This window comes from Gavia stellata, chromosome 9 (assembly GCF_030936135.1).
Source record: "Gavia stellata isolate bGavSte3 chromosome 9, bGavSte3.hap2, whole genome shotgun sequence".
Classification (NCBI taxonomy): Eukaryota; Metazoa; Chordata; class Aves; order Gaviiformes; family Gaviidae; genus Gavia; species Gavia stellata.
In genome coordinates, this window is record NC_082602.1 from 13,474,889 (window position 1) to 13,502,543 (window position 27,655).

Below are 27,655 nucleotides of genomic sequence, written 5' to 3' on the forward strand. Positions count from 1 at the left end.
TATGGGAGAGTCAGAGTAAACGATCAAATAGTCTTCTGGGATACCTAGGAAACTCTGAGCTGTGCTGGTGGAGCCTTCTTTACGCTGGTGTGGCAGACAGGTCCATGCTCCCCCAACATCGTCAGCGCAGATGAAGCTCCAGATTCACCATTTTTTCCCATCTCTCCCACCCAAACCCCCTTTATCCTTTCCTTTCCAGGCAGTGGGTGTGCAAGTTGTGGAGGTGGCACGTGCTACACGTGGCCATAACCCAACAGCTGCTGCCAGAAGTGAGGAGACAAAAACTCAGTCGGCTGCTGCCAGCACTTGCAGCTCTAAGCCAGAGCAAAGCTCAGGCCAACTTCACCAATGCCATGAAGGACAGAGAAGGCAGGTGGAGTTATTACTTTCTAACAACACATCTGAAGTGCAATGGTGGGCAGGAAAGGGAATTTAAGAGCAGTGAAAATCGCAATGCGTAGCTTTCGGGTGTCTGGGAGTCCAGACCAATGAGCTCAAGTCTTGACATGAATTCAGCTCCCCACAAAATCAGGCCCTGATCTGTGATCAGTACTTGCAGACCATGCAAAACCGGTAAAAGGATTTTTGGGACCATGTGACCAAGCAGTTGGAAACAAATTCACCAAGCTCTTTCAGGACAGAAGTACAGGAAGCATTGAATTGCCGTCCTTCTAAAACACTCCCTAAGAAGCAGCAGCCCACTAGGGAGAAAGGATATTTGGAAATTTCTGCTGTAGATTTAGGCCCACGTCAAATATTCATTCAAAGCCCTTACCTAAGCGTGTGCTGGAAATGCTGACTGTGCAGTGACTTAGAAGGTACTGCATCACTGTTAATTGCTCTAAGTTAACTATGACCATTTTCTGAGCTGCTTATTTCCTTAATGAGAGATAAACGGTTAAACACACACTATTATTAGATGTGTCTTCCTTTCATTCTTGCCTGTCAAACTTCATTGTCCTTACAAGCTTCTTACGCTTTGTCCGCCACTTCATGTATCCACCCTCACTATCTGTGCACACAGAGAGGATGGCCGTACAGCAGTCCTGCTTTCTCTTTCTGGAGCAACTGGGTTTTGTCACCTTTCACAGGCACTGGTTTTGTAGTATCTGTGTGTCTTCTCTGACTAAGACATCTCTCTGTTGTTACTTGAATCCTTTAAATAACTCAGCCAGCTTCATCGAGGAAGTTAATCTGGTCTCCTACTTCTTCCTAATATCCTTCTCCAGGAAATTCCTATTTATTTCCTTTGTCTTTACTAATGCAATTATTAGTTGGAGTTGGCAGATCTGTTGCTGCTGTCCAAGAACCAGAACTCTCGAGCAGAAGGCAATACCCCCATAAATGACACTTTCTAGGGGCAGTCTCACATCAAAATACTTATGCTGGGGATGAACTTAAGCACATATTTTATGTTTTTTAGTTCAAGGTTTGATACACTTGAACTAGATTAACCCATAGTTTAACAGCTATCACAAAAAAAGTACGATGGAGCTTACAGGTCCTTCCCGATTTCATTGCCTTTTCAGACATTTTTTCCAAGCAGGCGGCTGTGATTGTTAGAGGAGCTTTACAACTGACAAGGTGGATGCAAACAGCGGAAGTCAGAGCAGCAGGGTGTCGCACAGCCTCCTTCCCACTGCCACCGAGAGCACCTAGCCAGGCGTGGGGAGGGAATCCAACCCCTGTTACCTAAGGTGCCATCTACTTAATTTACATCAAAAAGGACACTGGTCATGGTAGACCAGTTAGGCACTTGAACTAGTTGGCTACAAAGGCTACATCCTGTTAGCGATTTCCCTGATAACTGCCTTCTGTCAATTCCTTTTTCAGGCTGCGTGCCTCTGAATCAACTGTCTGCAAGAGGTTGTTGCCTGCTGCACTTGAAATGCCCAGGATGCCCTCATTTCCTTCTGGTTTTGCACTTAATCAGGAAAAAAATTCTCTAGTGTACTGCCTTTTAATAACCGATCCTGCAAACTGTTCACATACAATGTCTCTCGTGGCCCTTAGCTTTGAAAAGCCAAATGCCTCTTAGCTAACAGACTAAAATACGTTATTTTCATTATATTTATTCATCTTGAATAGGATCAAGCCAATTACTACCAGCAGACCAAAACGTATGGAGAATGAACAAGCTACCTAAGTATCTAGGGATCGGTCCATTAACTGCTTGAAGATTTAAAAATATGATCCATACGACTAACCAAAGAATTAACACATGAACAACGAAGTAGCTGTCCTGGGATACGATGGAGTTGATTTTTCTGCACACCTTTTGCATTGATTTGATCTGAGCTATAGCCTATTTGGAGACCTTTTATCTAACTTCCAAATAAGCCAAACTCTTCAAATAACCGTTTTCCTACTTCTCTAAAACCACCACCTGGAATAATTTAATATAGACACTTCCAAACCTGTTCACAGTGCTTCAAAAAACACCACAACTACCGCAGGAAGGAAAAACTACATATCATCTTTGACTTTTTCCTTTCGGGGCGGGTGGGGGGGGAGATAGGCAAGATGTAATTATGTTGCTGGTAATTACAAGTGAAACTCAACACAATTGCCATGAAACTGTCAAGGACGACGCTAAGTTACAGGTCTTCCCCAGATCATGTTTCTTCTCAAATCTAGAGTTTCCTACCTCCTCCCAGCTGCTCTTTGGTGGGTCCTAAGGGAAGAAAGCCAGCGCCTCAATGCTGTATAGCTTTCCAAAGGTTTCACTGACATCTTCCATCCTGCCACCACTCACACTTCTTGTGTTTGCACAAGGAATTCATCATTCACATCTGCACAGCTTTAGGCATACCTAACTGAGACCTCAGTAAAATCAGCCTCTACCAGGGGCACTGTACACATCTGAAATGGCAATTCTGGAGAAGTGTTTTTATCCACATCATCATACAATATTATTATGTTGTACTTAGATAATTTTGAGTCCGAAGGAAAAAACCAAAACACTTTAATCAAAAGACAGAATTGAAATTCAGTGCTCATGTGCTAGTGTGTAAGATCAAGGATTAGGACTGGAAAGAAGTGGAAAATCCAAGTCTCAGAATAACAGTTTTACACTCATCAGGCTCCATGAGACTGCCTGCCTTCCTCCCTCAGTCCCTGGCGCAAAAGCCACTAAAAGATAGCATACTGCCGAAAGTAACAGCTGCTCCTTTTCCTAGAAAACCTTCTAAACAAGGGTATGCTGCTTTTTCCCCAAACTGAAAAATAAAATAGGACCATTTTGCCCTGAAATTGAAAACAGTGCTTCATTCTCTTGTAACCAGAGAGAACTCCGTTTGGACAGCACTGGGAAAATAGCTATTACCATTGTAAATAAAGACTTCATTGAATTACAGGACTTGAAAGATGGTTTTGAAGGGTTAGCCAAGTTTTTCCCCACACTAAATAAAATTAATAACATTTCCAACCTCAGTGCGAACAGCATGGGTGGGAAGCGATAGTCCATCCAAAGCGGAGAATTCTTTGCAGAATTTGATCAGTTGCAGAAGGAAAAGAGGGTGGAGGCAGTCTGCAGTTAAGCCAAGAAAAACAACTGTTGTTCAGAGAGTAGCAACATAGAAAACCAAAATGATAATTTAGGATTATGCAATGTATCGATGCAAATGTGGTGGTAAACCGCTGTAATAATCAGTATGGATAAAGAAATATAGACATTTCAAAAAGAAATGCCATTTAAAAAAAAAAGAAAAGGAAGGAATAGACACCCAAAAGCTTCACATTTCCTTCTAATTTAGCATACTAATTTAACTTCCATCTCATTTTCTGCATAAATCAATATTTATGGAGCAGACCAGAGTTTCAGCCCCCAGTGTTTCTATTTGTCAGATAGCAGGTGACCCATGGTAGTGAAATGTCATATTCCCATTATCTTTAGGGAGCTGAGAAAAGACTGATAAAGTAGACTGAAATCATTGGAAACGGAGCTAGCTTCCTCAAGCTATATTTTGTAGCGGCTGAGAAAAAGGACACGCATCCATTCAAAGAACATATTTGCTGGCACAAGAGGCTAGAGGGAAGCCTGAGTATGCTTTGTGTGAAGTTCCTACGTGGGACAGTCTGTATCTGCTTACCAGGTAAATATTTTGCAGAAATATATCCACAGGAGGTCTAATTCTAAGATGCTGAACCAATACATTTCAACAGCTGAGCAAAAACTGGGAACTCCAGGACAAAGCTTGGGCTTTGCTGTTACCAAAAAATGCACACTCTCTATTATCAAAACTAAATAACTGATAAGAACCAGCAAAACATTTTGCATTGCTATTTGGGATATTTAGCTCTGTGATATCCTGCTTATCTCAATTTCAACTTGCAGGATAACATTTTCAATACATGCAGAGGCCGTAAGTTAGCACTGCAGATGCATGAAAGTATCCAATGATCTATTTGAATCCACCTCACAAAATGATGTTAATTAGCAAAGACTGTATCTAGATATCTTTGGGTACCATGAGATACCTTACGTTACCACTGACTCCAGGCTTTTTGTCCTTCTGGGTCTAAAGCATTGGTCACGCGGTTGTGTCCACATCAGAGAAAAAGTGCACTGGCTGAAGGCCATACAGTGAATCCCTGAAAATAAGTATTAGTTTGCCTGCACAGAGCACAGCAACTGTGATCAGCAGCTTCACCTTCTGCTATTTCAGATGGCATTAGAACATCACAGCTGCACCATATAATTTCAAAGTACTACTATAATCATTAACTTTATTTTCACTAACAGATCACCAAGCATTCAAATGGCAAGTGAATGTGAGCTGAAACACAATTAGCTTGCTTTTTTTTTTTTCCTACAGACTTACTCTCAAAGGGATTCTGATTTGCTGCAGTCTGTAGATAACTACTACATGATGCTTTCAGAGGCTTAAAAAGCATTTGAAGATGTTTGACCTGTCACTGCTTAGGTATCCAGCAGCAGCGAAGAACAGACGGTGGTTTCTGCTGAACATAAATCAATGCTTTGCTGGGGTGCCATACACCAGCCCCTCTCAGCACCAGCACTTATGTGAACTCCTCTGCTTCCCCACCAGCCTAAGCACACTCAAGGTCAAGTACGTAACGGTTCGGGGTCTGTCACTTTGGCCTAGACTCCCATTGCTCTAAATCCTCTTCCCTCCCCTCCTGCTGCGTCTAATTAAAAGACTGAACTCTCGGTTGCAGTTCACGCTGTGCTGGAGGGCAGCTCATCTGGGCTGTACCCAGCCCGGCCCTCAGCTTGTCGAGTGCCGTCATGGGAAGCGCAGAACGATGGAGCTACCCGAGCCAAAGAGGGGGTGGGAGACGGAGCAGCTCCTGGGGTAACCTGGTGGCCACACAGACAGAAATAGATCACCTCAGTGGCCACTGGCGAGGCAGCTCCCTCGCTGCCAGGTTGTGTTTGCCCACATTAGCCCGCCTGCTCCCGGCGCTCCTTCCCGTGCCCGGCTGCCGGGGCGCTCCTCACCGCCTCGCCTCGCCTCTGCCCGGTCCTACGCTCTTTCCACCCACCCCGTCAAGGCTGCGCAACCAAGTCCCTCCCCGCGGTTGTTTCCTGGTCTGTGTACCTAACAACAGCAGAACACTTTCTGCACCCTGGACTGGTGTAATTTCTTCTCCTAAATTCAAACTACAGGCTCTTGCCCTATCAGCTTCTCCTAACTCACTTTCCTAATGATAGTTTAAAGAAAAGAGATTACCTCAGAATTATTTATAACATCCTGACGATTCACGTGACTTCTCTATCCTCAATTCTGTTGCTTCTTATTCCTTGAACACATGCAATGAGCCATCCGTTCCCCTTCCACATTTTTTATCCTCTAATCTTCTATTTCCTCTTTTCTCAATGTTAATTAGAGACCTTAGATAGTCACTGCTGTGAAACAGAAAATTATCCCTTTGTTATTGTGTAGACGGTGAAAAGTAGTATCCAAGAAGGAAAAAACAGAAAGCACTTACAGAAATAAAAATACAAAACGACATAGATGAATACCTGAATTAAGAAATAATATTTCTGTTATTCTTGCAATGAGTTGAAGTGGTGGGTCTGAATTAAAGAACAGTTGGGACACATAATTTAAAGCATTTTACTACATCTGGACAGAGTATTGTGTTTTAATGTAGTTAGAGCCAACTAGTCTCTTAAAGCAAGGTAGGATGTCTGAAAATCTGGCATTAGAAACAGCATCCACGCTATTCTGATTTCCTGCAAGGGCTTTGTTTTAGGTGATAATTCTTGCTCTTATTTGTTTCATTCTTAACACTAACTAGAATATCCATGGAGATGCAACAAACTAATAGCAGGTGTAACAAGCATCAGCCTCCCCCCTAAACACATGTGGAACTCATCACACTTCAAGGATCTCATTAGAAAAAAATTCAAAATAAGGGGCGGAGCACAAGAATCCAGAGTCCACATCTGTTTTCTGACAATCTGAATTAATGCCCTGCCTCCAGAGCTTTTTGTGCATGCTAATCTTGTTAATGTATTAATTTGTTCATATTCTCACAAGGTTTTTCATGCTTTGGATCAACTTTTAATAGAAATTTTTTCACGGGCACTTCTCTTCCCATTCACGATTACACAATTTCCCTATGGCAACTACCACAAATTCTCCTATTAAATAGTGTCATTATGAAAGTATTTTAGTTGTCTTTTAATGCAGTTTTGCAGCTGGAATTAAAGATGTGAGAAGCCAGTACCATACAGTAATAGCTAGCTGTACTGTTGGGGAATCTTGTTGGACAGGATCCACCATGTGATTAACCACGCAGACAGCAGGATGAAAAAATTCATATACATTCTTGTTCAGTCTCTGCCTAGAAGCATGTGTCGGAAGCATGCTTGAAGAAAAATTGCAGCTAAAGGTGTGAGGGATCTGTAATAACAAGGGAACTACTACCATCCTGCTACAGTATCATATTTCCTCCGACACACGTATTGTAAAAGGAGCCTTAACCTGGGATTTTTACTACATTGGCTGTAAAATAATACATGCACTGTAAATTTTCAGAGGAATGGCAGTGGAGTGATTAGCTTGGCTTCTCTCTCTGGCAAGCCATTCTTTCCCTTGCATCTGTCCGTGACCTCGCAGTAATTAAGAAGAAAGGAGAATTGGCTGACTAGTAATCGAAAAGGGGATTTATTTCCAGCTGTTTCTCTGTTTCTTTAGATATCTCCACATCACAAGTCCCTCATATGGTAAATATTACCTATATTCAAAGGCTTCATATACATGGCTGATGCGTTGCCTAATAGAGAAAGGTACGCAGATGTTAAGTAACACAGACCTCTGCTTTACTGCTGTTTGTCGTGACTCGTGTTCAGCAAGGTGCTATTCAACAGATGAATAGCTTCTCAGATATTAGCTGCTCCTTCACAGAATGAAAATGTTGGTCCAGTTTCAAGTAATTATCTCATTTAATTGCTGTGGTTTGCAATATTGATCTGCTAAAGACACCAGCTGAGTAATTCTAATTTGGGAATAATCAAGTACTTCCCCCATGAGTATTATTTTCTAGAATATTAGCTGCCATGGACTTACAGATCTATTTCACATTTTTATGTGGCTCAAATGGGTGGACATAAAGTTACAACAGCAAAGGGATGCAGCCTTCTGTAACAGAAAATATAGCACGTATTATCAGATCACCATGTGTGCAATACAAGACAGGGAGTCAAGAGTCTGTTCCTGAGTCACTAATGTAGCTGGGAAGATAGTTAATCCAGCTTTGTTAGGACAAAGTTTTCCTTTCTCTAAAATGGGCAGGCACACCGCACACCATATTTCATAGGGGTTTCTGAGGCATGGCCAGGCTTCACAAAATGCATGAGATCTGTCAAATGAAAGGGTCTAACAACTGGTTTAAAATACAAAACAAATGACATCATTCACTGCTATTCCATGTGACCCACCTTTTCCTTCAGCTTTGTGATTCAGTTTCCTCGCAGATGATTGCCCAGGAAGCTGAAGCCACAGATGCAAAACAGCCTGAAGCCATCGGATGCTTACCTAATGCTGGCAAACAGAATCCAGCCCAGTGTGTTGGCATCCAGATGACACAAGAGAGTCAATTCCTGTAGCTGACTCACTGTTGGCTTTAGGTGTAGTACAGAATGTATTGTTTTGAAGAACGCTGGATCAGAGTTGCCTGCTCCATGACACATACATTTGTTAACTTCTCCAGGGAGGGTACAATTAGAGACAGAGCTGATCTTGACAGCATCTCATACCATCAACCATGTGATATATTTTTGGTTTTAACAGTGTCAAATATTATGCCCTTATAACAATAGCAGGAGAACTTCACACTTTTTGACGTTCCTTGCAAATCAAGATAATGAACACTAGTACAAGTTGAAACAGACTGGAGAGGGGATTGCACTGGCACAGAACCTGAAGGTATTCACACATTGAAGGCTGCAGCCCACAAGACCTGTAACGCCAACTGGGGCTGCCCCACGAACAACAGAGGCGTGGGGCTCAGTGGCGACTGGCAGGGATGTGGTGCTAAGAGTCACTACTATCAAAAGCTTTAAATGGCAATGCCTACTTCATTCTGGTGAAATCACCACTGCAAAAGGCCTTTCGTCTGTTCACCAAACCGATGTACTGGTTGCAGAGCAAGCTTCTGCTTCCCTTAGAAGCAGTCCACAAGCTGCATACCTGCTCTGTGGAAATCAGCCTCTCCAGGTAACAAAATTCTGCTTCCACATCTATCCAACTACTGGTTCAACCCAGCAGCCAGAAACTAAGTAAATTAAGAGAGTGAAAATATTTGACCTCTTCCAAAAGGATCATGAACCAAGCCTCATTTTACATACGGCGTTCAACAGCCTCCAAGTAGCAAGAACTTCTGGTCATGAGCAGCGAGCAGATATTAAGCTTGTGACAAGAGCCCAAGGAATCTCCACAGCCCCTGATGGACACAAATCTTCTCCCAGGGGCAGGTAGGCAGGACACACGAACCTTGCACCGATTTCATCATTCACCAGTGTTACATCCAGGACAGAGATTATTCTCTTTCATTTCCTTCACTTCAGTGAAAGGCACTTTCCTCTCCCTACAAGGATGTGTTTTCTACCCTAATTTTGCTCCCTGAAGTAATCTCCACTTAATTTTCTATCTGTCTCACTTAAAGTCCCAAGGAACTGCAGTACAGTGCACTCCAATTTTTGCCAAGTGTTTGCTCAGCTATGTCCTCTGTCAGCCTGTGCCGCAGGATTTCATGCCCAATAACAATATGATCTTTTTCACATGGCACATATGTCCTCTTCCGACACATGCCCTTTGTTTATTCTGTTCCTTCTCCCTACGCACTCAGTGGGATCACTGTGCACTTATTTATTGCTTTTGCCAAGCGTTTGACTAGTCCAAGAAAGAGATACAGAAAGACTGTAAAAAAAAAAAACCCACTCCCGAAATAGACTTAATCCTTATGTTTGCTCTCCCTTTCACCAGACTGCCTGCTGGCAATAATTCACATCCCTGTTCACTGGTTTGCTTTTTTTGGCTGCTGGTATCTTGGGAACATCTCAACAGCTGGATTTTGTGCAAACCTATATTCATATGATCTCATTATATTCTCATATATGGACATTTCCAAGATGAATGTGTTGAAGAATGCTTTCTCTGATGGTAATCAGTTACTAACTTTTCAGAAGACAAATAGGTTTGTAACATATTCTTTCTGCAGCTCTCATATCTTCTGTCTTGCACTGAAAAAAACTACTTTGTAATGTAATGATTTCTGTCACACACGCTGGATTTTTTGTACTTCATGTTGCTAGTTAAGTTGTCTTCATCTGTAGCTTCATTCTGAGTATTTGTAAGTAACAAAAGTCACCTTAGGTAATTAACCAAGATCAGAGATCTCAGGACAGGTAGTCCTACTGAAAACCAGAACCCCACTTGGCAGAAGTATTCTTACTGGCTGCATTTCCCTGCAGTAGAAAAAGCTTCTCTCTCATTACAGAAACAACCCTACTATGATACTAGAGAAAACCCTCACTATTTTGTTTGGTTCTTCATGGCTACCAGACCAGCACCTCACTATGGTCAAACATAACACAGTATGTAAGAATAATAAGCAAGTGCCTTGGAGGGACTGAACTGTTCCAGGAGCCTGAGAGCAATTCAGGAGGAACCTTGAGGAAATGTGCTGTAAAGGGGGTGAATGACCTCAGCAGAGGTGGTCTGGAACGGAAATTGTGTTATTTTTTATAGGGTGTTGAAGGGAAAACCGATTCAATGAACGTTCATTGCTTTTTAATAGTATGGTATCGAGGACAGCAGAAAGCATGCAGAAAAGCATCCACAAACAGGCTCCCTTTGCAATACAGAGAATGCATCAGGTGATTCTGCTTAAGAAAGGACAAAGGTAAAGGACAAACATTCAGAAAACAGCAGCCAACTATTCATAAATACTCTTCTTCTGCCCCTCAGTCTCTTCTCTCCAAACCGCAGACAACACGCAGATAATCTCTCACTTCAAAAATCATAACCTACCACAGCAGCATCTCATAGTCAAACACAGAATAAAACAGAGTGGACTCACTGTTACTGTTGCAGTTCCTCTCTAAAGACCTGTTTATAACAAAATTAAAATTTATGTAATTTTTCAGCAGGAATAATCAGATTTATTCTCAAAATAAGAATTTGTAAAAATTGCAGTATTGCTACGTAGTGATTTAAGCTAGAACACCCAGAAAAACACTGCCATTCTAGTTCTCATAGCCAATTTAATTTTTATTTCAGAAAAATGTTAGCTTACTAGCACCAGCCCTGAGGGCTCAATACACACAGAGGTTGTTCTGTGCTCTGTTTTGCTCAGTGCCTCCACAAAGTTACCAGCTAAATTTCAGTCACAGAATCTTTATTACTGAGGCTATTTTGCCTTGTACTTGAGCTTACAATCTAACTTGATTTGGAAGTCACTGGGGATGATTATACTTTGAACTCTGTGATAGCATATCTACAGGCTCACTTTCAGATATCTTATTCAAATAACTTGATTGTCTGATTGCTAGAGAGGTGGTAAAGACTAAGGAAATCTGTTCTAGTTCACAGGTTTTTATTTCCAATAATTGGAACACTGTTTATCCTGGACAACAGCCTTTAGGATTAAGTAGGACATCTTAATGGCCTTTCACCTTTGACTAGCAATAGTTCGAAAAAAGGTAACTCAACTTAAATGAATGTGAGGAACAATGCCAGGAAGGAGATACCTTAAATCTTTGAACACCAATCTAGTAGGGTCAAGGATTGACACTTACCCAGTCAGCACCCATGAACCCTCAAGACAAACAACTAACATTTAATTAAGATCTTACTAAAAATCACACACATTGTCAAAATACCATTAGCAGCACAATTTTTGCATGTGATGTTACCAAGTCCAACCTATTTCAAAAACCTGCCAAACTGAAAAGAGCTCAGAAGGCTCCTCAGGAGCTCCTATACCGTCCAAACATAAGCACCACAGACAGTTGCCACCTCCCACAACCCTGCCACGCTTCGTACTGCCCCAAAAAGATGTTTCTGCAGTCTTCAAAATGAACAAATGATGGAAAAAGCCCTGTAAGCTCACAAGATCTGAAGATGCTGTGTTTTCCAGTGTTCCTCCTTTCTCCACCCGAGATGAAATCCTACAGGGAAAGAAACATCCAGCACCCCTTCCTCCTCCTTTCTCCCTTCCTTTTCTTGCCCCACTTGCTGTATTTACAGGATCCAAAGCTCTTCAGCACATTCCAGTTGTAGTCTGCGTAAATAAATACAAGGGTAAAAAAACCAAACAACTTTGGGGAGCTTGGACCACTGCCAGCTTGCCTGGGTAAGTGGACTTTGCGTGGAGCTGGAAGGGTGTTTTTTAAAAGGAGGGAAGCAGAAGAGAACAGCTCAAGAATCTTGGCTCAGCCTGGGCATATTTCCTCCTAACTCTGGCTAAACCTCAGCACGATCGGCTGGACGGAGGAGTCGATGCGAAGCCGGGGAGGGAGGCTGCACAGCTCTCCACCAGGACTACGGCAGAGCTTGGAGAGGCTGAAACCATGCTTTTCCTTTGGGTGCTGGCATTTATTTTAGCCCTGCAGGAGCGAGATCTTTTAGGTAAGTGATTCTGAGCTTGCAAAGCAGAAACTATAGCTTAACCATAGCACGGTCAAAGCCTTTGCATGGGGTGGGAGAGGGAGGTAAAGAATTGCTTACTCTGTGGGTTTTATACGAAGGTGACACAGGTATGTGTCAAAACTCTGTGGGAATATTGTTTTTACCATGAAAAACTTCATTTTTGTGCTATTAAAGTCCATCCTGGAGGCATATTGCTTTGGTAGAAAGTTTTCACTTCTCATGGGAGACACTATCACTGTATTTTCAGAAATTTAGAACCACATTCAGGTGCTGCAGACAGTGTCCTGCATTTCCATAATTACTGGCATTTCCATAATGCTGGCAGCCTTATTAACATACACACTAATCCACTCAGAAATGAGAGCGAAGTTCAAGGTGAATAGAGAAAGATTTTCCTTTATTCAAACCCTTCTTTTTACATTTGCTGGTAACAGCACCACATTTTTTTCTCTCCTGCTTTGAATTACTTATTCCTGAGATTCTGAGGCACATAACACCTTCTCAAAATGCCTTGGGAGTACAAAGTATAAACACGGATCATCTGATAAGCTTGCATCTGAATTTTACTCTCATTAACAACAGATTAGTGTTGGAATAAGCTGTAATCACTTTGTAGCTGACAGTGTGACTGAAAGCTATTCGGTTTGGCTAGTTCGAGGGTTTATAGTCCCCGTGCAACCACAAACCTGGCTTCCCAGCCTGTTTGTATTACGTGTTTTCTGCTAGGCGAGGCCCAGCTTTATTTTCCCTCTGCTCTTACTTCTTGACAACACACAATGTTTGTATTTCATGGCAGGGTAGTAAGTTTCCATTACAATCAAAACATTTCCTGAAAAAACTGTTAGTCCCTTCTGCCCCCAAGTCCTAGTCACTCTTCCTTGCCCTGACTCCCTCCCACCCAACTGGCTTTGTAATGTTTATCAGTGATGAACTGAAATATCAATATCCCAGCAAGGGCACTCTAACTTGTTTTCACTCCACAAGTACTCGCTACCCTCTTGTGAGCTTCGCAAGCTTCAGAAAAAAATTGTGAAATTAAAGAAGAAAAAAAAAAAAAGGCCGGAAGAATGTTTGTGTTTATTCCCCCAAAAGTATGGTTTTAAGCTGAAATCATTAGCAAACTCAGATAAAATCCAGCTAAATAAAATAGTGCTTGAATAATAACTGCAGTGGAGACTAGCACCCGGTATCACGCCAGGTGGTAGCTACTCAGTCAGGGAATAGTCTTCACTGTCTCAATGGTGTACTTTATGTAAGATAGGGAATTTTGTGTCTGTCACGGCCAGGGGAGTACCCTGGCTGGCTGACAGGCTTACAGTCATCCACGCTTTCCCTTTGCTGCCTTTGAGTTGGGGAATCTAACTGTTGATTTCCTTACAGATCCTCCCTCCCAACCCCTGTGGGTTCCTCTTAAAAATGGTTCGGAGCTGGCCAAAGTAGAATCTACGTTTTAATTCAGCCATTAATATGAACAATCTCATATGCATAGAGCCCAGCCTTCAAACAGCTCAGGAGGAGGCTGGCGCAGGGGCCCTTCTGGATGCAACCACGCGCTCCTGCCCAATGGCTGCAGTTCCTACTTCTTCGCTGTTGTTGCCAGGTTAGTTTGTGGGGTGCTGCTCAAATGTAGCATACAGCGTAGCCTGGGGCACTGGTGTATTCAATACCTGCCCCATTTAAACATGTTTCCATTCTTGCAAAAACCTCCAGGCAAATTGTTCTGAGGGGTGCAGCACCCTAACAGCAAAGTCTTTGTTGCATATTTATGCATGGCAGAGGGGTGACCTGGAGTCCTCAGGTAAACAAGTACCTGGCAAGCAGGCTGGCCCCGCTGACATGCTCCCTTTAGCTGAGCCAACCAAATACTGAGCATGCTAGTAGGGAGACAGCAACAGGAGAGCTCTAGTGGAGGAGGCATTGCTGCTCAATACTCCATACTGTGGCATGATTTGCTTTTAAACAGCAGAAGTTTCCTTCTGTTTTAACTACAAGTTAAAGTAAACCAAGTGTAAGAATGTTTTTCTTCATTCAGCTAACATATTACGACTTCTCAGAATATTTTGGATCTTCTGATATCCACATGCAGTTCAAAGCTGAGAAGATCTATAAGCTAGACCATCACCTAGAAACTGGAGGGAAAAAAATCCCTTCAGAACAGCCTACTTTTGCCCAAAATTGACCACTTGTGCTCACAGAACAGCATTTTGCCTCCAGGAAACTAAACTACCACAGTGTAGAATTAAATCCACAATAAAAAATTATGAGAGATGTCCTACCTTAAACCAGACTTGGACTCATATTTCTCTACTAATAAACTAGTAGTGGTTTGACCTATACTCCATGTTATAGGTATTTTCTGTCCCTATAGAATCCCACCAGCATTATTGTCTCCAATGCAAGGATTACAGTCTTGGCAAACACTCATCTCTGAGCTCCAACAAGGAAGGAGAAAGAAAGTTTGTCACGACAAAGTGTACCCAGGTGTAGGCGTGTTTCTTAAGACCATGAGGCATCCGAAGACAGGGGCTCTGTACAGAAGTGAGCCTTTTTACAGATTTTATATATCTGTAAAACCCTATGTTTTGTTGTATTTAGTTAGAAGGAATTTATTAAGTTCTGTGGACTTTGTAACCTCCATGTGTAAAGCAAAGGTTAATATCAAACTCCAAAAAAGTCAGGGGTTTGGAAATACAGGACTCCTGCTGTTCATCGGCAGGATGCAACTGTATTTATAAATGCAGCTGATCTGCTCTGGTTGAAGCAGTTGTGACTCTTGGCCCTGAAAGCCAGAATCTAGTAAGTATGTATGTATGTATGTACGTACGTATGTATGTATCTCCCTCTCTCTCTCTCACTATTCTACTTCCTGAGTTGTTGCAGAACACATGACCTGTCTGCCAGAGGAAAATATATCTTCAAGCAAGTTCTTAGACTTGTTTTAGTATTATAAAAACACTACAAGAATATTCTTTCATTGTACTATCATACTTCCTTCTACTACCATAACTTACTCATACACAAACTACACAATCACAAAGCTGACTAAGTCACAGACTCACCTCACCCACTCCCCATGACTGTAGCTCCTGTTACTAAACACAGACCAAAAGCCATGTCCTCATAAAATTGAAAAACTCTTTATCTCCAGATACCAGTGGTCATCCTCAAATTGATGGGGGCATCAAATACTCATGTATCTCACCTCCTCCATTCTCAAACCAGCCTTAAGCTGACTCATTCTACACAACTTATATTCTTTACATATGCTACAACACGACTCCTCTTCTTCCTAAAATTGCTCATCCCCTTCTCCACACGCAAGTATGTCCTACACGGCTACTAGCTATAATCCTCCTAAGACTTGGTCTTAGTTTCACACAGAAATAAATACCTAATAAAGGGAAAATTCTGTATGCAGCCCAAAGCATCAGGGTATCCCATTGTAAGTTACAGCACGAATTAGAGTAACCTACCTGCAAATTACATAGCTCACGTCTCTTATCAGTCCTGTTCCCTGTAGTCATTTTTGATTGCAGCAACAAGCACAAGAAGATATTCCCTGGCTGCTTGTTCAGAAGACCCCCATGCTGGAAACACATTCCAAGCCAACAGCTCCCTCACAGGAACATTTTATTGTTATCCTCCTTCTTTTGAATGAAAATATACAAAACTTAAGTGCTTCTTACAATCACAAATATAGTAACACAGCAGAAGAAGAAAAGTGGATTTTCAAGTAGTAATTTTGCTTGTGGCAGACAGCCATGGCAGGGGCCCCAGATTTTGATGTGCCTGAAAAAAAGAGTGCCCACTGGCAGCACAAACTATCCCTGACCTTGTATGCTCCCTCTCAGTCTCCACTGCTGGGTAAGCAAGAGCTGAAGCTCCCTTGTGAAATGAGAATGACACGGATCATGATAGCAAAAGCTTCCTCCAAACGAAGTAGTTTTACACAGAAATACATGGTAGCCATCTCCTAGTCAGGAACAGTTTCTATCAAGTCCCATCTCTAAAATATTGCATATTTCACAAGCACAAGTGAGGCACAGTAGGACCAGAACACATCACAACATGGCATCTCACATGTAGGTTAACGGGACAGACAAGTTAGAGAAGTGAGAACTGGTAGGCTGATAACCTGACCCACCTCCACTAATGTAATACACCCCATAATGCATGAGATTTCCTCTTTGGTTCTTCTCTTTCAGGAAAAAAAGAATTAAAGTAAGTTCAATCTCAACTGATCTAGGATCTGAAATAATATTCACAGTAGCATATTTTACATCTTCATAAACAGAGCATGAACCAGGTCTGCAAGTTTGGAACTTGGCTTTCTGATATGGTTATTTAGCTTCTAAAATTAATTTCAAAAATAATTAATTTAATGGAAGAAACTTATTTCAGGATGTTTCCATTATTATCAGAGGCTCATGAATCTTGGATACCAGAGGAATCCCTTGGATTTCGTTCCATGTTTGAAATCTTTCCAAAACTTGGCATTTACGTAGCAGTTGAAGGATACAGTGAATGTATAGATTACAGATTAATCCCTAACCAGGCATTAAAAACTTTCAATGTACCTTCTTGAAATTATTTTAAAAAAACCCAAACCAAACCAATCTTCCCCCACCCCCCAAATTCCAGAACAGCTTTCTACTGACAATTCTCTGTCTAATATACAATGCCTACGTTCCATCTCCTACTTTGGGTATTCCACATTTGCCCTGTTTGGAATTTGCAGTGTCGTTCTGCCATAAAAGCTGAAGCCTAATAAAGGTGTGTGTACATATATATATTTGCATGTATATACAAGCAAAACACTGCAGTTGCCTCCGGTGTAAAGCATAGTAACCTATGACAGTATATAAGAAGCTAAGAAATTTTACATATTTATTACAATTCCTGCAGTCTTTATTGCAATCACTAAAGGCAAGAATTCCCTTATCTTTAAGCAACTAGAAAAGTTGCCTAAATCACAGCTAAGCGCTAGGCAGTGGTTTATGGATTATAGCCTGGAAGATGCTCTATGTCCAGTTAAAAATATGCTCCTGAGCATGTAAGAATTTGAAGACAATCTGCACATTAAAAAACATTTCCAATACAACACGTTCTATCCAAATCAATTATCTTTGGTGTCCTAACAATCAAATTTGATACAGATTAAGTTATATATAATACAGCTTAAAATTAATTTGGGCACACTGGTGATAATGAAACTGGTAGTGGTACAGAAAGTTAATCTTGTACTTCCATATCTAAGGATGCCAACATAATTAAGGGTTGACAGAAAGACATCAAATTTAGTTTCCATTTAAGAACAGCCCTCAAAATTAAATATGACTAACAGTCTTGGCTTAACATGGTCTTAGATCTGAAAGCACTAATACTGATAGTATTAGTATGAGTTCAGGTTCAAAGCAATTAAACCTTTCCTGTATTCAGCTGGAAGTTAACTTCACCAACCACTTTTGTAAACTGTGTAATTTTTTGAGCTAACACTTCGAAGTTACGTACACATGTCAAAGTGGAGTCCAACACTTATATTTAGACAAGGAATAATTTAAGCAAGGATCAGCAAATCCCTTCGGAGGTCTTTTGCATTCTTCCCAGACTGGTTAGGGGGTGCATAATTTGAACTTGACACTCAAGTTCATGACCTTTTTCCAGTTGGAACATAAATCTATTACTACCCCCTTCATTTTCTCATTAAAAGCTATCTGGCCACCTTATGCTATATACTCCAGGAGTAAAATGATACTGCTAAACCTAAGGCAGTGCAAACAAGAACACACAGCATAGTATGTTTTCTTGAAGAGTTATACATGTTTTCCTTTTTTCCCCTTGGTCTATGACATGATTTCAGCCTTCCTTATTTGCCATCTGGTTCCTGTTTCAATCTCAACTTGTCTTTCATTTGGCTTGTGCCCTGCTTTGTTTTACCCCTCCCTCCCTACTGAGCACAACACGAACTCTCAGTTAACTTTCAAAAACATACTGATCATAGAATGATGCAAAAGGAATTTTATAGACTTTAAGACCAATAGGGAACATTATAGTCACTCAGCTTGACTGTCTCCATAACATAGACCAAAGAACCCAACCCAGTAATTTCTGTATCAAACCTGTAACTTCAGTGTGACCAGCAACGCATCTTTAGGAAAGATACTTATAAAGACCTACCAGATCTGTGTGATTGCGTACTTCAGTTCTGTCAGTCTTAGTAACAGCAGCAAGTGACAGTGAAGAGACAGTTGCTCAGGTTTATTCTGATGCTTAACATTAGACGCTACTTGGATGATCAAAATGAACCATTTAACAGCATCTGGATAGACAGGATCCTGACGGTCCTAGAAGGGGACTTCTTCAGGGAGTGTGTAGAAGCAACATCCTGGGGGATTGGGGGAATACATCAAATGTACAGGAGCAGAGGAGCTTAACTGAGAGGTATTCTAAAACTAAGGCCTTGTTTTCTAAGGTTGTTTTAATTCTTACCATTGCTCTTTCAATCCCCTGCTGTAAGATCAAGTTTTGTACAGTAGACTGACCATGATACATAGATCTTTACTCTTCATCATGCTACTTCTTTCAAATATTACGTGTATTCTTCTACTAAACATACCCTGATTAGCAACCGACTCAGATTCTCCATTTTCCTGCTCCATCTGCTGGTGTCTGACTGTATCACAGCACAGGGCACTTAGAGCTACCCAGCTTTATAGGCACCATCAACATAGCACAGAGGACTTAATCAGAGGAAAAAAGGCACAGGTCGTTTTCTTATCTTGAACAAGAGAGTTCTGATTCTTGATGGAAAATAACCACCTATATATCAAATAGAATGGACTTCAAGAATTGAACTAAGCATCTTGTTTGCAGGAAGCATCAGGTGGGAATTTGCAGACGGGAAATTAACTGAAAGGTAATGTCTCTCTGCCATGTTGAAACATTACAACAAATAGCGGCATAAAGTAATCCGTTAAGTTTCGAATGAGATATTTAAGACATTGAAGTGTGCTTCCTACACACTTGCTTAAGCTGTCAGAAGTTGCAAATACCCACACATTTTAAATACATAATCTATACAGTATACAAAGAAGAGTCTACTTTTAAAAGCTGTTAGTTTTCTGCATTTATGCATGTGCTTTGATACATAGGCAAGTAAAAATTCTAATTTACATTTTAAAAATGTTTCTTCAGCAACAGGAGAACAAGTACATGGAAGTATCAGGAAGTATCCTAAAAGGCCATTAGTCTTTTGTTTACATGGCTTGCAGCCTTCCATTCTTCACTCCCATTACAAGGTGACTGCTATTACTACATGAGGTAGAGATGCTGCTGGAGAAGGTCAGTGCCAAAGGCAGACTGTATCATTTTCTTCCACCAGCTGCAATACAGAGAAGGGCAGCACTCATAAGCAACATGTGATTCTCTTTGAGCACATGGAAATTATTGCTTCAGCTGAATTGTCTGACCATAGTGACCCAGATACGTGTCATATTTACAAGGGACCGGATGTGTCCTGTGACCAGCCCATCCCAGAGATAAAGGCTTTGGGTTAAGAGCTAAAGCCAGACAACAAAACAACAATCAGGGTTTTGAGCAGCCAAAGCCTCAAGCCAAGGCTCAGAAAACAGAAGAAGAAAACTACACTGCTGCCCAGCCAGAACCAGCAACCGCCTACCTGAAGTACTCTGTTCTGGCATAGTGGTGAAGGAGCAATCCCAAGTGCAAGAGCACCTCTGCTCCGGTGTGAAAGTCACTAACCAGACACAGACACGCAGGCCCTGGCTGAGAGGGTTTCTGCTGGGTCAGCCCTCAGCCAACTCCATACTGTGAGGTCCAGGAACTAGACATGCTTCGGTTTCTACTAACTCTCATCGCTCGCTAACAACAGCTATCAGGTGCTTCCTGAGACACTTAGGCTTGGACTATTTGTCAAATTTTTTAGGTACTGCACTAGTCCTGTAGTTCTGGGTAACATCTTACAGTCCTATCAAACTAGGACGAGATACTTCCTTCTCCTTCGGTAAGCCCATTACAGTTTATAATGCAGCAATGTGCTCTGAGTGCCGGAAAGCTGTCTTGTCTCCATGTCAAAAGAGATGAACCAGCCACCCCAAGGAACCAACAACTACTGAGCCCTGCATTTCACAGCAACCCCTTTACCTGGTTCTCTAGACGTGCATGTGCACAAAAAGCTGTGCAGTGTTTTGCTAACCTCACAGTGAGATGCAACAACCTTACGTTGGCTATACATACCTATCATGGCAGACCTTGCTTTGAACAAATGACAGAGTCATCCGTCTGTCGTGGTTTAGTCCCAACCAGCAACTAATCACCACACAGCCGCTCGCTCACTCCCCTTCCTCAGCTGGACAGGAGAGAGAAAATATGACGAAAGGCTTGTAGGTTGAGACAAGGACATAGGGAGATCACTCACCAACTACCATCATGGGCAAAACAGACTTGACTTGGGGAAATTAGTTTAATTTATTACCAATCAAAATGAAAGTAGGATAATGAGAAATAAAACCAAATCTTAAAAAACACCTTCCCCCCACCCCTCCCTTCTTCCCGGGCTCAACTTCACCCCAGATTTTCTCTACCTCTTCCCCCCGAGCGGCGCAGGGGGACGGGGAATGGGGGTTGCAGTCAGTTCATCACACGTCGTTTCTGCCTCTCCTTCCTCCTCACACTCTTCCCCTGCTCCAGCGTGGGGTCCCTCCCACAGGAGACAGTCCTCCATGAACTTCTCCAATGTGAGTCCTTCCCATGGGCTGCAGTTCTTCACGAACTGCTCCAGCGTGGGTCCCTTCCACGGGGAGCAGTCCTTCAGGAACAGACTGCTCCAGTGTGGGTCCCTTCCACGGGGAGCAGTCCTTCAGGAACAGACTGCTCCATTGTGGGTCCCCCACGGGGTCACAAGTCCTCTGCCAGCAAACCTGCTCCAGCGTGGGCTCCTCTCTCCATGGGTCCACAGGTCCTGCCAGGAGCCTGCTCCAGCATGGGCTTCCCACAGGGTCACAGCCTCCTTCGGGCATCCACCTGCTCCAGCGTGGGGTCCTCCACGGGCTGCAGGTGGATATCTGCTCCACCGTGGACCTCCATGGGCTGCAGGGGCACAGCCTGCCTCACCATGGTCTTCACCACGGGCTCAGGGGAATCTCTGCTCCGGCGCCTGGAGCACCTCCTCCCCCTCCTTCTTCACTGACCTTGGTGTCTGCAGGGTTTTTTCTCTCACATATTCTCACTCCTCTCTTCCCTGGCTGCCGTTTCACAGTTTTTCCCCCCTTCTAAAATATGTTATCACAGAGGCGCTACCACTGTTGCTGATCAGCTCAGCCTTAGCCAGTGGCAGATCCGTCTTGTAGCCGGCTGGCATTGGCTCTATCAGATGTAGGGGAAGTTTCTAGCAGCTTCTCACAGAAGCCACCCCTGTAGCCCCCCCGCTACTAAAATGTTGCCACGCAAACCCAATACACCATCATATCTAACCTCCCCTGCCTAGAGCACGTACACCTGCCTAGAGTAGCAGTAAGCACAATGCTGAGGTTTGTGCTGAACAGAATCTTCTTTCACACAGAAGGGCTAAGCTAAAGGAATGATTAAAGCTGCATTTTGCGTAAGACCTTATATAATTTCTGCTTCAAAAAGTCCCTTTGCGGATTTAAGGTCCTGTATCAGGAAAAAGGTGAAAGGAGCCCCTGCACAGTGCCAACAGGCATGCTCACCATGCCGTTAGGCAGTTTGGAAAGACCAGAGAGTCTCCGGGTCAGAGTCCAATTTGGGCAGGACAGCCAGCTACTTCTGCTTCTCCTACAGCAGAGCTCTGGGCTGTCTTTAATGGACCAGCATGATACAAGATGCATGATCAGAGAAAGAGAAGTGGTCAACGCTAACTTGAGCTAGCCACCATTAACCCTCTTGCACTTCCATTTCTAGGGAATGGTCAAAACTAAACAAGCCTGGCATGTAACTTAGAGCTGGGCAAAAGCTGCTTTAACAACCACATAAAACCGGTGCTGGCCTTCACTCAAACTTTGCATCCAACCTTGTGATCCAGCCCTCTACAGCTAGGTTAATACAGTGAAAAATAACCTCCTGGGGGATTCTTAAATTCTTCTATTTGCTCTTAGTCCACCTAGTGATTTCTGCTGCCTCTTTTCACAGTTCATTTGTAGTTAGATCTGGGAATGTTCCCAGCAGTCAACAACTGATCACCAGTTACCTCATCACCATGACTTCTGCTTGCCCTTGGTGCTCTCTCCAACATGATGGATGGCAGTTCAGCATACAGCTTGACGCTGAGAGCTAGAGCTGGGAATATTGGAAAGGTAGATATTTTATTAATCTCTGACAGTAAAATGGAGCTTACCTTGCTATTATTCTATTATTAGGAAAGCCAAGGTTTGTAAACAAAGACTGGCCACTGCTTTGAAACCTCCATTCCTGACACCATATTGTTCCAGCCATGATAGAAAAAACATGTAAATAAGAAAAAATTTTGAGACTCACAGAATCACAGAATCATTAAGGTTGGAAAAGACCTGTAAGATCATCAAGTCCAACCATCAACCCAACCCCACCATGCCCACTAAACCATGTCCCGCAATGCCTCGTCCACATATTCCTTGAACACCTCCAGTGATGGTGACTCCACCACCTCCCTGGGCAGCCTGTTCCAGTGCTTCACCACTCTCTCAGTAAAGAAATTTTTCCTAACACCCAGTCTAAACCTCCCCTGGCGCAACTTGAGGCCATTTCCTCTCCTTCTAGCATGGTTTACTTGACCACTAAGTTACAAGTTAACAGCGCTCCCAAAATACCACCAGCAGCAACAAAGGGGAAAAAAGGGGCAACTGCAAAGCAGCTAGTGTTTAAGCACCTGCCATATTTCAGCAGTCTTCTGTAAACAGGTAGATTAATTCTTTGTGATTCTGTCCTAACAGCACCACCTCCTGGTGAATGCACCAAAAAATCCCAAATCAAAATCATGTTACAAATAAACAACCAAAAATTCTCTCTTAAGCTTTGTCAAACCAATTTCTAAATAATGCTTAGTATATCAGGTCACATTTTAATCCTCTTCTCCTCCCCGCCCTCTGCCCTCCAATTTCAAGGATACCACTCCAACTCAGAGTACATCTCATCCCATCAAACTGCAATGGCTACAATCCTTACTGACATGTGTTTGCCATCATCTGATACCTACACTCCAGAAATCTTGGCACAGACTTGCGATGAAGCGCTGCAGCAGTTCCAAATCACTGCTCTCGCACAACAGTACTGAAGACACAACTAGTTGCTCTTTGTATGTTTCTTACTGTTCATTATAACACAAGCTCACAGCTTCCTCTTTGTCTCTGTTACAATCAAACAACAAAATTAGTTGCTGCTGCTTTCTCATTATCATAGCTTCTTCAGGCCTCAAACAAGAACAAGACCTAACTTTACATGGAGCAAGATATCTTATCACTTTAGTGGCATTTAAAATACTCCGCTACAGTTCTATGCACACGTATTAAAATCTAAATGTTACTGAATGTTGCACAAAAGTTACGAAAAGGAAATTGGCTCCATTAAAGCACGGACACCAGCAGGTACTGACCTTTCACGGAGCAGAGCCAGCAGAATGAAACGTTCAAAGAGCAAGAACTTACGAGTACTGAGAGGTAAATACAGATAACTGACAGAGATAAGTGACTTTGTATATAGCACCAAATATGAGTGATTTGGTCAGCAAATGGTATCAGCTGTACACACTTTTATTGTCTCCCTTACCATTGCAAAATCAGACTGTTACGGACAAGTTTCTGGCACAGCAGAATCACCAGCTTGTATCCTTTCAGGACGTAAGTGGACAGACTTAGCTACTCTTCCAAGCTTTACTGTACCTGCTACTTCTGAAGAAAGTCTAAGAGGAACTGATGTGTAAGGCAGATCTTCCCAATGCTTAGGTTTTATACTCATAGAGTTACAGTCTATAAACTTACCCTACACAGGTATGAAAAAACAGATTGTGTAAAACAAACACACACAAACAAAACAAAAAAATACCCCTGGCAAGAGAAAACACCTCGTTCCAACCATCCGCGACAACGTGCACAAGCAAGGAGACATCCACAGCACTGTGGTATAGCTGTAGTTTTTGGGAGACAGGTTCACTTTCTAGATGGGACTTCTACATTTGGTTTCATAAACAATGCTGTTTAACATGCAAAATACCACTTCAGAAGTCAGAAAGGTAAGGACTACTATTAAAAAGCTTCTGCTAATTAACTGTGGCTGTTTTTCCAGCTGTTGCAGATCCTGTCAGCGTGTTACCTGGCAGTTTGGGAAGAGGAAGCTGGTGTAATGAACATGATACGATCCACAAACGCTTAGATATTATTGAAGAGGTAAGAGCTATTGCGCTGGCTCCTGGACCTTACCAGACCTCTGCCCTACCCTTTTGACCAAAGAAAAGAACAGAAGAATGATGTTTCTAGACACTGTCCCTTCTTGATTTTATTCTATTCAAGATCTGACTATTTTTTTCAGATGTCATGGTTTGTAACTATCCATAAAGCCATTATTACCAGAAACATATAATCTTGATGAATTCCAAACAACTGATTAACCAATCACTGACTACTGTGTATCAGCCTTTTCTAAAATGTTTATAACTGTGCCTTTAATATAACAATATCAGAACTGATACTTGTAAAGTTTCACATCTGCTCATGGCTAGACGTGAATTCTACAGGTGGCTCCAAGGCTGACGGAGGAGTTTCTGCTCGCTCCTGCAGACACTCAAGAACTAAGTAAACTCTATGACTTGGATTCTAGGAAAGCTACAAAGTTTTAATTTTTTCCTTGGTGTGTTAAGCACTCACAAGATATTTGTCCAGTGCTAACTATTCCCAACTGGGTAGCGGCCAAACTGCATGCTCTTGGTTCTCAAATGGCAACATTACCTCTCTCCTGCTCTAGTCCCAGCCCTCTTCTTCCTGCCCCATCAGGTCCTCGCATATTCTGTGCCAATTCTTTTCTTGGATATGATGGTGGCTCAGAAACGAGAGAGAATTAAAGACAAATTAATGCAAAGCTCCCTCCAAGAAGTCAAATTATGGGTGATTCTTTATACAGAGATGCTGCAATTTAACTTTTGCAAAAGAAAATTTCAATACTTCATGCCACTAGAGGCCAGCATAACACAAGAAATACTTAATTCTGCACTGTGCAATACAAATTAAATTAGCTGTTAGCATTATGGGACATTAGATTTGCACTTCCGCTAACACATTTGGTACAACTCCTTCCAGTTGACCCTTCGACTACCCCCTTTCTCCATTTGTCTCCCTTATTTTCATTAGAAGGTAATAAAAACAGTGGAACATCTAGAATCAGAAGTCAAATCGCTCCTCAACATCATCAATGAGACAACATCAAATATCCCCATCGCTCCAGGAACCCCACTTATAGACATGTTTGACGGTAAGTATCTAGTGGGAAATAACCTAAGTTGAAAGCAGGGTTGCATATGTTATTACCAATTATGCCATCTTTTCTCCCCCCAAGATGTGAAGTATTCCTTCATTCAATTCACTGCAGCTAAGGCCTCAGCTGAAATACTGGGTCCAGTTTTGAACATCAGGTTTCAACAACCACTAAAGAGAGGGAGGGAAGAAAAGGGGGAAAAAAAAAAAAAAGCCAAACAAACAAAAACCCAACCAAGGAGCTAGATACATGAGCTACACAGCAAGGTTGTTAAATTGGGGGATGTTTAGTCTAAAGAATATCGAAGTAGCCCACCAGAATGAGTAAGGCTGCCACAAAGACAAAAGCTGTGTTTTCTTCCCCACTGCAAAAGTGAATTAAACAAGAAATAATGCAGCAAGAAAGACTCAAGCAAAACACAATGCAAAGCTTGCTTACAAGGACAGTGAACCACTGAAATTATATGACTGTAGTTTCCCGAGCACTGAAAACGTTAAACAAGCATCACTCCTTAGAACAGCAGAATGGATTAAGAAATCTCAAGGTCTCTTTCAGTTTCAAGATCCTGTGATTCCTTTGTTTTACATGTGACAAATGAAACAAAGGAGAGCAACAAAATACAAAAAAAGTTACTGGAAGTATTACCATTTTGGTATCTTAAATCCAATTTTGACACGCAAGCCCTGACACAAAACATGCTCCTGGATAAACGCTTTTGGAATAAATTAAACCACAACAGAAATTATTTGGATGAGACCACCTACCCTCCACAGCTTCTTATAATGCTCTCTCTTCTTCATTCTTCGCCCAAATATCAATAGTGCATTTAACAAGGTGAGAGACACTCCTGGTGGCAAATAAACATCTTGTGGAAAGGTATGAGCATCCACAGACATGTTTATGAAGTCAGTTTTGTCAGTGTTGTTTTTGTTTATTCATTTAAGAGAGCTGTACATGGGTACATACACATGTGCATGCTATAGTGCACTTAGACGATAGAAGGTGGGCTCGAAGTAGACAGCAGGAGAGTTTATGTTGGTTTTTAGTTCTTGCAGTTGGCTGTATGGATCTGGTCAGCCTGACTGATACGTTCTCACCAACTCTGTTATTCATCAAAATTTCCAGTTTTCTGTGAGGGGCAGTTAAGAGGTAACAATTAAGTTACTGCCCGGCAACGATAATTTATTTAAAAAAGAAAACTATTCCAGTAAAGAGTTACAGTGAATTTAAAATGGAAATCCTAAGTCAACCTCGGCATATTTGCAGCACATCTACAGTAAGCACTACTCAGATGGAGCTTGCAACAACTGCCAAATGGCTCAAGAATTGCAGATAGGACCTTCCTTCTGTGATTTGGTGAATCAAAGTGACAATTCCCTACTTTAAAGTAGCAGGATTCATGTTTTAAACGATGTTTACCCACAAAGATTGATCCTGCTCTTATAACCAAAAATAATTATATCAACTCTTCTCTATACAGATACCAGCTGAGCGCTGCGAAGACAGAAAACAGCTGAATGTAACAGTATGGTTGTCATAGACGGTTGCACTTTCATTCATTTAATAAGCTTGTGTTTCTAGAATTTGAGCAGGGATGAACTATCCCCGGCTGTAGTTTGCCTTCTGTGTTCCTGTGCTTTATAATAAACAGGTATTTGCTTTTAGACACTGTTTCAAAGCTTTATATTTTAAATCTTTCAGCAGCCCTACCTTATCAAAACTGCATTTCAAATACAGCATTCTCAGTAAGAAAACAAGATCAGGTGGGGTCCGGGACTGAAGCATAGCTAACAAACTTCCCTTAATTCAAAAGCTTAATCCTTCTCTGGCAAAGTGAACTCTTGCTATTGGTGTAAATCAATGAAGATACACTTTCAGCTGCAATTTCCTCTCAAGATATGCTTAGATTGTCTGACAAAAATGAGTGTATGGAGTGGTCTGGCTTCGGACATAGTCACATTGCTGCCGTTGACTAAAACATGAGTCCTATCTGCACATGTTAGTCAGAATCGGGACTAGTCAGAATTTGTCATTTGGATGCACAGCCACCTTAT

General features: G+C 42.0%; 1 protein-coding gene across 1 annotated transcript; it reads left to right on the forward strand.

Moving 5' to 3' along the window:
* Positions 1 to 11,808: 11,808 nt before the first annotated feature.
* On the forward strand, positions 11,809 to 27,265 carry PLAC9 (placenta associated 9). Its single transcript, XM_059821495.1, has 4 exons — positions 11,809 to 12,104; positions 24,420 to 24,520; positions 25,478 to 25,598; positions 27,082 to 27,265. Exons 1-4 carry the CDS (start codon positions 12,047 to 12,049, stop codon positions 27,090 to 27,092), a joined length of 291 nt encoding a protein of 96 aa, XP_059677478.1. The 5' UTR covers positions 11,809 to 12,046; the 3' UTR covers positions 27,093 to 27,265.
* Positions 27,266 to 27,655: the final 390 nt, after the last annotated feature.

Excerpts from the sequence above, each read along its gene's own strand:
- PLAC9 (XM_059821495.1), top strand. The coding sequence starts at position 12,047 with ATGCTTTTCCTTTGGGTGCTGGCATTTATTTTAGCCCTGCAGGAGCGA. Across the intron at positions 12,105-24,419 it reads GCAGGAGCGAGATCTTTTAG|CTGTTGCAGATCCTGTCAGC; the intron begins GTAAGTGATTCT and ends CTGTTTTTCCAG. Across the intron at positions 24,521-25,477 it reads GCTTAGATATTATTGAAGAG|AAGGTAATAAAAACAGTGGA; the intron begins GTAAGAGCTATT and ends TATTTTCATTAG.